The 12635-nt window shown below is 40.2% G+C and overlaps 1 protein-coding gene across 1 annotated transcript in view; it reads right to left on the reverse strand.

Moving 5' to 3' along the window:
• The window catches only part of LOC133663705 (thrombospondin type-1 domain-containing protein 7B-like), a 153038-nt gene that overhangs the window by 3550 nt on the left and 136853 nt on the right, over positions 1-12635 (reverse strand). Inside the window, exons 11-13 of the mRNA XM_062068388.1 lie at positions 10146-10241; positions 7311-7393; positions 1971-2160 (exon numbers count right to left, since the gene is read on the reverse strand). Of these exons, the coding sequence (XP_061924372.1) occupies positions 1971-2160; positions 7311-7393; positions 10146-10241 (369 nt within the window). The remainder of the gene's footprint in view (positions 1-1970; positions 2161-7310; positions 7394-10145; positions 10242-12635) is intronic.

The raw sequence follows: 12635 nt of genomic DNA on the forward strand, positions 1-12635 counted from the left end.
ATTATGTTAGATCCACTATGGACTGGACTCTTACTATTATGTTAGATCCACTATGGACTGGACTCTCCCTATTATGTTAGATCCACTATGGACTGGACTCTCACACTATTATGTTAGATCCACTATGGACTGGACTCTCACTATTATGTTAGATCCACTATGGACTGGACTCTCACTATTATGTTAGATCCACTATGGACTGGACTCTCACTATTATGTTAGATCCACTATGGACTGGACTCTCACTATTATGTTAGATCCACTATGGACTGGACTCTCACTATTATGTTAGATCCACTATGGACTGGACTCTCACTATTATGTTAGATCCACTATGGACTGGACTCTCACTATTATGTTAGATCCACTATGGACTGGACTCTCACTATTATGTTAGATCCACTATGGACTGGACTCTCACTATTATGTTAGATCCACTATGGACTGGACTCTCACTATTATGTTAGATCCACTATGGACTGGACTCTCACTATTATGTTAGATCCACTATGGACTGGACTCTCACTATTATGTTAGATCCCCTATGGACTGGACTCTCACACTATTATGTTAGACCCACTATGGACTGGACTCTCCCTATTATGTTAGATCCACTATGGACTGGACTCTCACACTATTATGTTAGATCCACTATGGACTGGACTCTCACTATTATGTTAGATCCACTATGGACTGGACTCTCACACTATTATGTTAGATCCACTATGGACTGGACTCTCACTATTATGTTAGATCCACTATGGACTAGACTCTCACTATTATGTTAGATCCACTATGGACTGGACTCTCACACTATTATGTTAGATCCACTATGGACTGGACTCTCACACTATTATGTTAGATCCACTATGGACTGGACTCTCACTATTATGTTAGATCCACTATGGACTGGACTCTCACTATTATGTTAGATCCACTATGGACTGGACTCTCACTATTATGTTAGATCCACTATGGACTTGACTCTCACACTATTATGTTAGATCCACTATGGACTGGACTCTCACTATTATGTTAGATCCACTATGGACTGGACTCTCACTATTATGTTAGATCCACTATGGACTTGACTCTCACACTATTATGTTAGATCCACTATGGACTGGACTCTCACTATTATGTTAGATCCACTATGGACTGGACTCTCACACTATTATGTTAGATCCACTATGGACTGGACTCTTACTATTATGTTAGATCCACTATGGACTGGACTCTCCCTATTATGTTAGATCCACTATGGACTGGACTCTCACACTATTATGTTAGATCCACTATGGACTGGACTCTCACTATTATGTTAGATCCACTATGGACTTGACTCTCACACTATTATGTTAGATCCACTATGGACTGGACTCTCACTATTATGTTAGATCCACTATGGACTGGACTCTCACACTATTATGTTAGATCCACTATGGACTGGACTCTTACTATTATGCTAGATCCACTATGGACTGGACTCTCCCTATTATGTTAGATCCACTATGGACTGGACTCTCACACTATTATGTTAGATCCACTATGGACTGGACTCTCCCTATTATGTTAGATCCACTATGGACTGGACTCTCCCTATTATGTTAGATCCACTATGGACTGGACTCTCACACTATTAACTAGATCCACTATGGAATGGACTCTCACAATATTACGTTGTGGTTTGTGCAGCCCTTTGAGACACTCGTGATTTAGAGCTATATAAGTAAACATTGATTGATTGATTGATTGATTCACTCACGGTTGAAGTGAGGAACGAGGCACAAACTAACCCAGACCCGCTGTGTGATCTGTTATCGGCTCGGGACTGGAATTGGGATCAGGATCGCGGACCAAGAATGTTGATCGGGACATCTCTAATGAAGACGTTAGTCCAGAGTTGTGTTTTAAACAGCACACATTGATGATCCCAGTGAAAACACAACAGTACACATCCAGATCAGTACCTGGGCCAACAGGTCTTAGGGTCCACTCTGTGTGCCGGTCTCGGGCCTGGGATGGTTTTGATCTTCCAGAGTTGGTTTTCACGTCAGCTTTCTTGCTGGTGTCCACGCCCGGTGTTCTGGTGCAGTAGTCCAGGAAGCCGTGCGTGGTCATCACTTCGGTGTAACCCTTCTCACAGCCACACACTCCACTCTGCATGGGGGTGGGGGGGTGGGGGGGTGTACAGTATAATGTACAGTATTCACTCTATTCCTTACAGCAGAGGTCCTTTGGAGAAACACTAAGCATCATGTAGCAGTATTGCTAAGTGCTAAACAAGGAGCATAATAAAAAAATCACTTAGTCTACAATGTCTGCTCTCACTGGGATGCCGACTGATGGGATGTTTATATCTTCCCGTTTAGATGAAGATGAATATTTATGTATTCTGCTCATTTTAAGCATACAACGGCGTATTCATTTCACAGAATCATCACAACGTTCACCCTTTCCTTTAACAACACCACCAATACTATTAATCATGGCAGACTTCATGAGGGACAACAAAGACTATTTTCGGACAATTAATGATCCAGAACCTTATATTTTTGAGCCTGAGTATAAGGAGGATGATCTGCATGTTTTAGAAGCTGTGTGCTAAACAGATGCAGCGTTAGTGAAACACTAAGCATCATGTAGCAGTATTGCTAAGGGCTAAACAAGATATACAAACCTAATACAACACTTACTGTACAATGTCTGCTCTCACTGGGATGTTTATATTTTCTCATTTAGATGAATAATTAATCTTAATCCTTGGGAAAAACGCAAAACGAGCGCCTTTGTGTGTCTTTCTCGCCATATCCGTTTTTCCCTTCAACAACAACAACACTACTAATCAGGGCACACTTCATGAGGGACAACAAAGACAACTTTCGGACAATTAATGATCCAGAACCTTATATTTTTGAGCCTGAGTATAAGGAGGATGATCTGCAAGTTTTATAAGCTGAGTGCTGAACAGATGCAGCTTTAGTGAAACACAAAGCATCATGTAGCAGAAGTGCTACACAAGATATACAAACTAGGAGCATAGTAAGACAATCACTTACTGTACAATGTCTGCTCTCACTGGGATGCCGACTGATGGGATGTTTATATCTTCCCGTTTAGATGAAGAATTAATCATAAAAAATAAAAATAAAAATCCGAAATTGAGCATCTTTTCGTGTTTTTCTCGCCATAGAAATTGGATGTCAAAGTTGACCAACTTCTCGGTTTATGTCCAAAACATTCTACTATTTAGGTTAGACTAGAGGCATGAATAATGATCTAGAGTTAACTTTCACCAGCTCAGGGGTGATGCAGCAGCTCAGTATGTCAATATAGCAGCATAAGCGAGTTAGCGCTCCGTCTGCGTTAGCACTTATAATAACAAAATCGCTAATACTTACTTAATATTCAGGTCACGACATGTAAATGGAGTATTGTTGGCGGCATTTGGACGGTTGTTTGGGGGGATTTGTGGGCGGACTAAAGGATCCCCCAACGGCTCCATTGTAAGCTGACTTTCGCTAATGTTGATTTACAATTTAGAATGCACAAAAAAAGAAAAAAAGGGAAAGGAAAAGGAAAAGGGTGCAGTGCCATCTCCGGGTTGAGGAGGAGACCATGCCCCAAGTGGAGGAGTTCAAGTACCTCGGAGTCTTGTTCACGAGTGAGGGAAGAGTGGATCGTGAGATCGACAGGCGGATCGGTGCGGCATTTTCAGTAATGCGGACGCTGTATCGATCTGTTGTGGTGAAGAAGGAGCTGAGCCGCAAGGCAAAGCTCTCAATTAACGGTTGATCTACGTTCCCATCCTCACCTATGGTCATGAGCTTTGGGTTATGACCGAAAGGACAAGATCACGGGTACAAGCGGCCGAAAAGAGTTTCCTCGGCCGGGTGGCGGGGCTCTCCCTTAGAGATAGGGTGAGAAGCTCTGCCGTCCGGGAGGAGCTCAAAGTAAAGCCGCTTCTGTCTGGGGCGATTTCTGAACTGAATCGCAAGATGGATCACATCATGGAGAAGCTTGTTGAAAGGGAAAAATTGGATATGAGAGCCAACATGGACGAATAGAACAGACAAGCCATTGTAATGTCTGCTTGCGGAAAAACAAAAATCCTAATCTACGATTTTACTCCCTCGAATGGCCTTGACGCTGCAACAACAGGAGCAGGCTGTTCTGAAAACATCTCAAAGATGGACACCTTTGACCTCCCTCCCTCCTCAACGACACCTGGAAGTTGAACTTTGCTTGCATTGCATGCAGAATGGCCCCGGGCCTATGGACACAACACCACTACACCCAAATACAATGGGCATATACACAAACACACACCCCACCCCCACCCAACGCCTTCACCACCGCTTGATTCCCCTTCGGGGTGATGGACGGCTGGCAGCGCCTCATAGCAGCAGTCGACCTCCGGGGTCCCAACTTCCCCCCCTCTGTTGCAAGTTGTTGTGATTATATGTAATTTGTTTATGTGTGCTATGGCAAATGAGTTTTTTTCCCTTGGACTCAGTCTGGACCCCCTCCCGAGGGTCCAGGCTTTGACTGATATTTTTTACTCTTCCCCAGCTTTCCCAATATCACCTTTTTCCCACCTTTCTTAAGGAGCGCCGTAAGTGGCTGATCCGTTAGCGGTCCTGTTCTTGTCTCCCTGTAACGCATGTCTGCTCTTAGTGGGACTGTGCCGAAAATGTTAATTTCAGTTCTTATGTGTCTTGTACATGTTAAAGAATGGACAATAATAAAGCATCCTGAATCATCCTGCTCCTCCACTTCGAGAGGAGCCAGGCGAGGGGGTTCGGGCATTTGGTCAGGATGCCAACCGAACGCCTCCATAGGGAGGTGTTTAGGGCACGTCCGACCGGTAGACGGCACAGGGAAGACCCAGGACACATTGGGAAGACTATATCCTATGACTATGAAGCATTTAAGTCCCATCTTAAAAGTCATTTGTATACTCTAGCCTTTAAATAGACCCCCTTTTTAGACCAGTTGATCTGCCGTTTCTTTTCTTTTCTCCTCTGCCCCCTTCTCCCTTGTGGAGGGGCGGGGGACACAGGTCCGGTGGCCATGGATAAAGTGTTGGCTGTCCAGAGTCGGGACCCGGGGTGGACCGCTCGCCTGTGCATCGGTTGGGGACATCTCTGCTCTGCTGACCCGTCTCCACTCGAGATGGTCTCCTTCTGGCCCCACTATGGACTGGACTCTCACACTTATGTTAGATTCACTATGGACTGGACTCTCACAATATTATGTTAGATCCACTATGGACTGGACTCTCACAATATTATGTTAGATCCACTATGGACTGGACTCTCACTATTATGTTAGATCCACTATGGAGTGGACTCTCACTATTATGTTAGATCCACTATGGACTGGACTCTCACTATTATGTTAGATCCACTATGGACTGGACTCTCACTATTATATTAGATCTACTATGGACTGGACTTTCACAATATTATGTTAGATCCACTATGGACTGGACTCTCACTATTATGTTAGATCCACTATGGACTGGACTCTCACTATTATGTTAGATCCACTATGGACTGGACTCACACTATCATGTTAGATCCACTATGGACTGGACTCTCACTATTATGTTAGATCCACTATGGACTGGACTGTCACTATTATGTTAGATCCACTATGGACTGGACTCTCACTATTATATTAGATCTACTATAGACTGGACTTTCACAATATTATGTTAGATCCACTATGGACTGGACTCTCACTATTATGTTAGATCCACTATGGACTGGACTGTCACTATTATGTTAGATCCACTATGGACTGGACTCTCACTATTATATTAGATCTACTATGGACTGGACTTTCACAATATTATGTTAGATCCACTATCGACTGGACTCTCACTATTATGTTAGATCCACTATGGACTGGACTCTCACTATTATGTTAGATCCACTATGGACTGGACTCTCACTATTATATTAGATCTACTATAGACTGGACTTTCACAATATTATGTTAGATCCACTATGGACTGGACTCTCACTATTATGTTAGATCCACTATGGACTGGACTGTCACTATTATGTTAGATCCACTATGGACTGGACTCTCACTATTATATTAGATCTACTATGGACTGGACTTTCACAATATTATGTTAGATCCACTATCGACTGGACTCTCACTATTATGTTAGATCCACTATGGACTGGACTCTCACTATTATATTAGATCTACTATGGACTGGACTTTCACAATATTATGTTAGATCCACTATGGACTGGACTCTCACTATTATGTTAGATCCAATATGGACTGGACTCTCACTATTATGTTAGATCGACTATGGACTGGATTCTCACACTGTTATGTTAGATCCACTATGGACTGGACTCTCACTATTATGTTAGATCCACTATGGACTGGACTCTCACTATTATGTTAGATCCAATATGGACTGGACTCTCACTATTATGTTAGATCCACTATGGACTGGACTCTCACGCTATTATGTTAGATCCACTATGGACTGGACTCTCACTATTATGTTAGATCCACTATGGACTGGACTCTCACTATTATGTTAGATCCACTATGGACTGGACTCTCACTATTATGTTAGATCCACTATGGACTGGACTCTCACTATTATGTTAGATCTACTATGGACTGGACTTTCACAATATTATGTCAGACCCACTCGACGTCCATTGCATCCGGTCTCCCCTAGGGGGGGGGTTACCCACATATGCGGTCCTCTCCAAGGTTTCTCTTAGTCATTCACATCGACGTCCCATTGGGGTTGTGAGTTTTTCCTTGCCCTTATGTGGGCTCTGTGTAGCCCTTTGAGACACTTGTGATTTAGGGCCATATAAATAAACATTGATTGATTGATTCATTGATATGTCTTCCGGCTGGCCTGGGAACGCCTCTGGATCCCCCGGGAAGAGCTGGACGAAGTGACTGCGGAGAGGGAAGTCTGGAGTCCTTGCTTAGGCTGCTGCCCCCGCAACCCGCCCTCGGATAAGTGGAAGAAGATGGATTGTGAATACTACTCCTGCCCTATCCACCCTCCATGGTGAAACTGTTGGTGTGGTAGTTGCACGCGTCCTACAGCGAGGGGGCGGCAAAACGTCGGCCTCGTGCCCCTGATCGCTCCGAGATTTGTATGCAGTCCCTGCACCTTCGGCCCCGAAGGTGCGGCCGCATCCCGGCGCCCAGCCGGCGTTTATTGGCGTTAACACGATTACACTTTACGACCCGTTCTCGCAAATTCAACATGTCATCGCTCAGAGTCCATTTGAACCGATCGGGGGTCTCACCGAGGCGCAGCGAGAGAAGGGTTTGGTGCACGGCGGATGGCAGTGCTGGATCACGCTCGGCCTTTTCTGCGGGAAACACCCCCCTGGATGGGAAAAAAACAAAAAAAAGAAGGGTTTTCACTTCAGTGCCTTCACTCATCGATCACTAAATTAATGTGGTGCCACCACTGATTAATGGGCTTAGTCGCCTATCAAGGTGCATGATCAATCTGTGAACATTTTAATTCCAAGTAGGAAAATTGCATGTCAAAATATCAAAGCGGTGTTGGGCTTCCCCCCCGAGGGGGAGGAGGTTATTCCTGGTGGCCAGAAACACTTTCTTTAAAGCGATAAGATCACGTCCGGCTTCTATTTACAGCACGCTGAGCTCACCCTAAGCTCTCGTTCCCACAGCGCCCGCTGCCTTTGTTCCGTTTCTTCCACGCCTGCTTTCTCTTCCCACACATACAAATGCATGATTATATTTATATGGATTGAAAGTCTCCCAGCTCGGCCTTCTGGCTTATTGATTACTTATGCTAAGAGGAAGGGGGAGAAATCGATGGAGGCCCGCGCATGAGAACAGTCACATCAGATAAGGTGGTAAATTCTGAAATTCGCCTTCACGTGCGCCGCTGTGGAGGACGTGTGAGCGCCGCGGAGACGTTCCGGAATGGATGTATCGGATTTTGCTGGAGAAGATGAAATAACGCGGGTTTAGTTTGTAATTCAATTTGGCCCGCGAAACGCAATAATAAATGATTGCATTCATTTTAAAAGGCTGCCTTCAATGCGGCCGTTTTGTCGCCATCAAGTGGACAACGCAAGGATTTCAGGTCCGTGACATTTCACTATTCTCCGAATGGAATTGTAAGGGTTTTACATTTTTTATGGTGAATTGAATTTTTAAAAATAATATCCACAAAGTTCAGTGAGCAGGTTGTGTTATGTGTGATGATGTGTGTGTCGTCATTTTGTGTTGGTTGGATTTCCCCGCCCTTTTTTTTTTTTTTTTTAGAATTATGACTAGGGAAGGTTGTTTCCATCGGGTCATATACAATATAACAATGTGGAACTATTTATACTTGATGGTAATATTGAATGCTGCATACAACTATTTCAACAAAGTAAAGTGTCTAGTGTTATTTGTGATAATGTGTGTGTTGACATTTTGTGTTGGTTGGATTTTTTTCCCTTTTATTTTATTTTTTAAAAACATTTTTTAGCACTATGACTAGGGAAGGTTGTTTCCATCGGGTCATATAAGTATATGCCAACAATGTGGAACTATTTTTTACTGGATGACGTATCAAATTGGTAATATTGAATGCTGCATACAATTATTTCAACAAAGTAAAGTGTCTAGCACACAATAACTATGGTGAATTGGCATTTTTAAAATAATTTCCACAAAGTTCAGTGCGCAGGTAGTGTTATTTGTGATAATGTGTGTGTTGACATTTTGTGTTGGTTGGATTTTTTTCCCCTTTTATTTTATTTAATTTTTTTAATTTTTTTTATAGCACTATGACTAGGGAAGGTTGTTTCCATCGGGTCATATAAGTATATGCCAACAATGTGGAACTATTTTTTACTGGATGATGTATTCAAGTGGTAATATTGAATGCTGCATACAATTATTTCAACAAAGTAAAGTGTATAGCACACAATAACTATGGTGAATTGACATTTTTTTAAATAATATCCACAAAGTTCAGTGCGCAGGTAGTGTTATGTGTGATAATGTGTGTGTTGACATTTTGTGTTGGTTGGATTTTTTTCCCTTTTATTTCATTTTTTAAAAACATTTTTTAGCACTATGACTAGGGAAGGTTGTTTCCATCGGGTCATATAAGTATATGCCAACAATGTGGAACTATTTTTACTTGATGATGTATACAATTATTTCAACAAAGTAAAGTGTCCAGCACACAATAAGTAAAAAAAAAAGAGTTGCCCATCATGCATGCGGATTTTGGCATGTACTTATATGACCCGATGCAAAAAACCTTCCCTAGTCATAGTGCTAAAAAAAAAAAAAAAAAAAAAAAGGAAAAAAAATCCAACCAACACAAACACTTTGTGGATATTATAAAAAATGACAATTCACCATAAAGAATGTAAAACTATTACAATGCATGACGGGAAACACTCTCCACACTTATCCATGTTTGGCGCATTTTAGCTGCTTGATATTTTGGTATTGATTACAAAACTTTAAGAAGGTCGTCCCGGAAGTATATAACATACTTTTAATGTCCAATTGTAGTAATTATTGATTATATATTTCACTATATTATTATGATATGTACACACATATATATATATATATATATATATATATATATATATATATATATATATATATATATATATATATATATATATATATATATATATATATATATATAGACATATATATATATATATATATATATATATATATATATAGACATATATATATATATATATATATATATATATATGTCTATATATATATATATATATATATATATATATATATATATATATATATATATATATATATATATATATATATATATATATATATATATATATATATATATATATATATATATATGTCTATCTATCTATCTATATATATATATATATATATATATATATATATATATATATATATATATATATATATATATATATATATATATATATATATATATATATATATATATATATATATATATATATATAAAGACTATGCAAACCCTTGATTATGCATATTGATGCACTTGCAGACACGGTGGTGTTTTGCACCAACACTGACTTTAAACATATTCATACTTGCATGCACATTTTGAAGGACGGACTGTTCACCTGTGACAATGAGTCCGTCTGAGCGCTGACACCACACCGCTCTCTCGTTATTGCTCCATCCTCCCGTCCTCCACTGGTAACTGTGGCATTGGCCTCCTGTGGCACAAGCAGACCATGCTCATTAGCGGCTGCTATCGACCATGCGGCCCCGTTGTCAGGCTCCGAAGGGGATTCACCGGCCCTGCTCTACCCACGCATAATAGTTCAGGACACAGGTGTAAACAATGCCTCATTTTATTCGGCCATGCCGCATCATTTTTTGTCGTATGCCGATTAATTTATGTGGCCCCTGACGTCATTGTATGTCATATGTTGCTTTAATTTATATTGCGCGCTACGTCATTTTTATGTCATATGGTGAATTCATTAAAGTTGCACACCAAATTATTTTATGTCATATGCTGCAATATTTCATGTGGCCTGCCACATCAATTTGTCATATGCCGATTAATTTATGTGGCCCCTCACGTCATTTTATGTCATATGTTGCTTTAATTTATATTGCACGCTACGTCATTTTATGTCATATGCTGAATTAATTGAAGTGGCCCGCCAAATTATTTTATGTCACATGCTGCAATATTTAAAGTGGACCGCCACCTCATTTGTCATATGACAATTCATTTACGTCATTTTATGTCATATGCCGATTAATTGACGTGGCCCGCCAAATTATTTTATGTCATATGCTGCAATATTTAATGTGGCCCACCACCTCATTTTGTCATAAGACGATTCATTTACATCACTTTATGTCATATGCCGATTAATTGAAGTGGCCCGCCAAATTATTTTTATGTCATATACTGCAATATTTAAATTCGCCCGCCACATCATTTTGTCATATGACGATTCATTTACATCACTTTATGTCATATGCCGATTAATTAAGTGGCCCGACAAATTATTTTATGTCATATGCTACATTATTTTATGTGGCCCGCCACTTCAATTTGTCATAGGCCGATTAATTTACGTGGCCCCTCACGTCATTTTATGTCATAAGTTGCTTTAATTTATATTGTGCGCTACGTTATTTTATGTCACATGCCGAATTAATTGAAGTGGCCCGCCAAATTATTTGATGTCACATGCTGCAGTATTTAAAGTGGCGCGCCACCTCATTTGTCATAAGACATTTAATTTACGTCATTTTATGTCATATGAAAATTAATTAGAGTGGCCCGCAAAATTATTTTATGTCACATGCTGCAATATTTAAAGTGGCCCACTACATCAATTTGTCATATGACGATTCATTTACGTGGCCCCTCACGTCATTTTATGTCATGTGCTGCTTTAATTTATATTGCGTGCCACATCATTTTATGTCATGTGCCGAATTAATTGGAATGGCCCGTCAAATTATTTTATGTCACAGGCTGCAATATTTAAAGTGGCCCGCCACATCATTTTGTCGTATGACGATTCATTGATGTAACTTTATGTCATATGCCAATTAATTGAAGTGGCCCGCCAAATTATTTTATGTCACATGCTGCAATATTTATTGTGGCCCGCCATATCATTTTGTCATATGACAATTAATTTATGTGGCCCGCCAAATTATTTTATGTCACATGCTGCAATATTTAAAGTGGCCCGCCACATAATTTTGTCATATGACGATTCATTTACGTAATTTTATGTCATATGCCAATTAATTGAACTGGCCCGCCAAATTATTGTATGTTGTACACTGCAATATTTTATGTGGCTCTGCCACTTCATTTTATGTCACATGCCAAATTAATCTAAGGGGCCTGCCAAATTATTTTATGTCACATGCTGCAATATTTAAGGTGGCCCGCCACGTCATTACGGTAAAAAATTGGCAGCTCAGTTGCCAGAAAGTTCTTACGTATGTTGTAAGAACCATTGTGACTTTTTCTGTCAAATTCTGGCTTCTAAGCTGCCTTTTTTTCCCTGTTAAAAAAACATTTATTGTATATTTTGTTGACTTTGTTGCCAATTTTTTTTACTGTGAAATATAGAGATAAAAATATATGCAAAATAATCAAATGCAGAAGCAAATTCATATATTAATCACCGTTACAAGCGGCCATAACTGATGTGTATAAACAAGTTTGACACCCCTGCATTAGAGACTCATTTTTTTGCACCGCGGGGGGGACATGAGAGTTTTTAGTGGAAACACAGAAATAATAACTATCATCATCAAGCACAAAAAAAAACCATTGAATAAAGATCAGATAAAAAATGCCAGATTTAACGAGACGGGTGGCATTAAGTGAAATGCCAAGTACTTGACATTTTTTAGTTAAGAGTGGCTAATTAGTGAGGAAGAATGCGGTTTATTCGGAACATCGAGGTGCGGCGAGAGGAAAAGGGCAAGATTATTTGATCAAACAGGAAAAACAACACTTAGATCACTATTCTCTCATTTGCTTCGGTGAAAAAAATGATGTGCAACCGCCCGTCATTCGAGTGTGGACCTTCCCTGTTCCCTTGCACGCAACCAATAATAAT

The sequence above is a fragment of the Entelurus aequoreus genome, linkage group LG13, assembly GCF_033978785.1.
Source record: "Entelurus aequoreus isolate RoL-2023_Sb linkage group LG13, RoL_Eaeq_v1.1, whole genome shotgun sequence".
Classification (NCBI taxonomy): Eukaryota; Metazoa; Chordata; class Actinopteri; order Syngnathiformes; family Syngnathidae; genus Entelurus; species Entelurus aequoreus.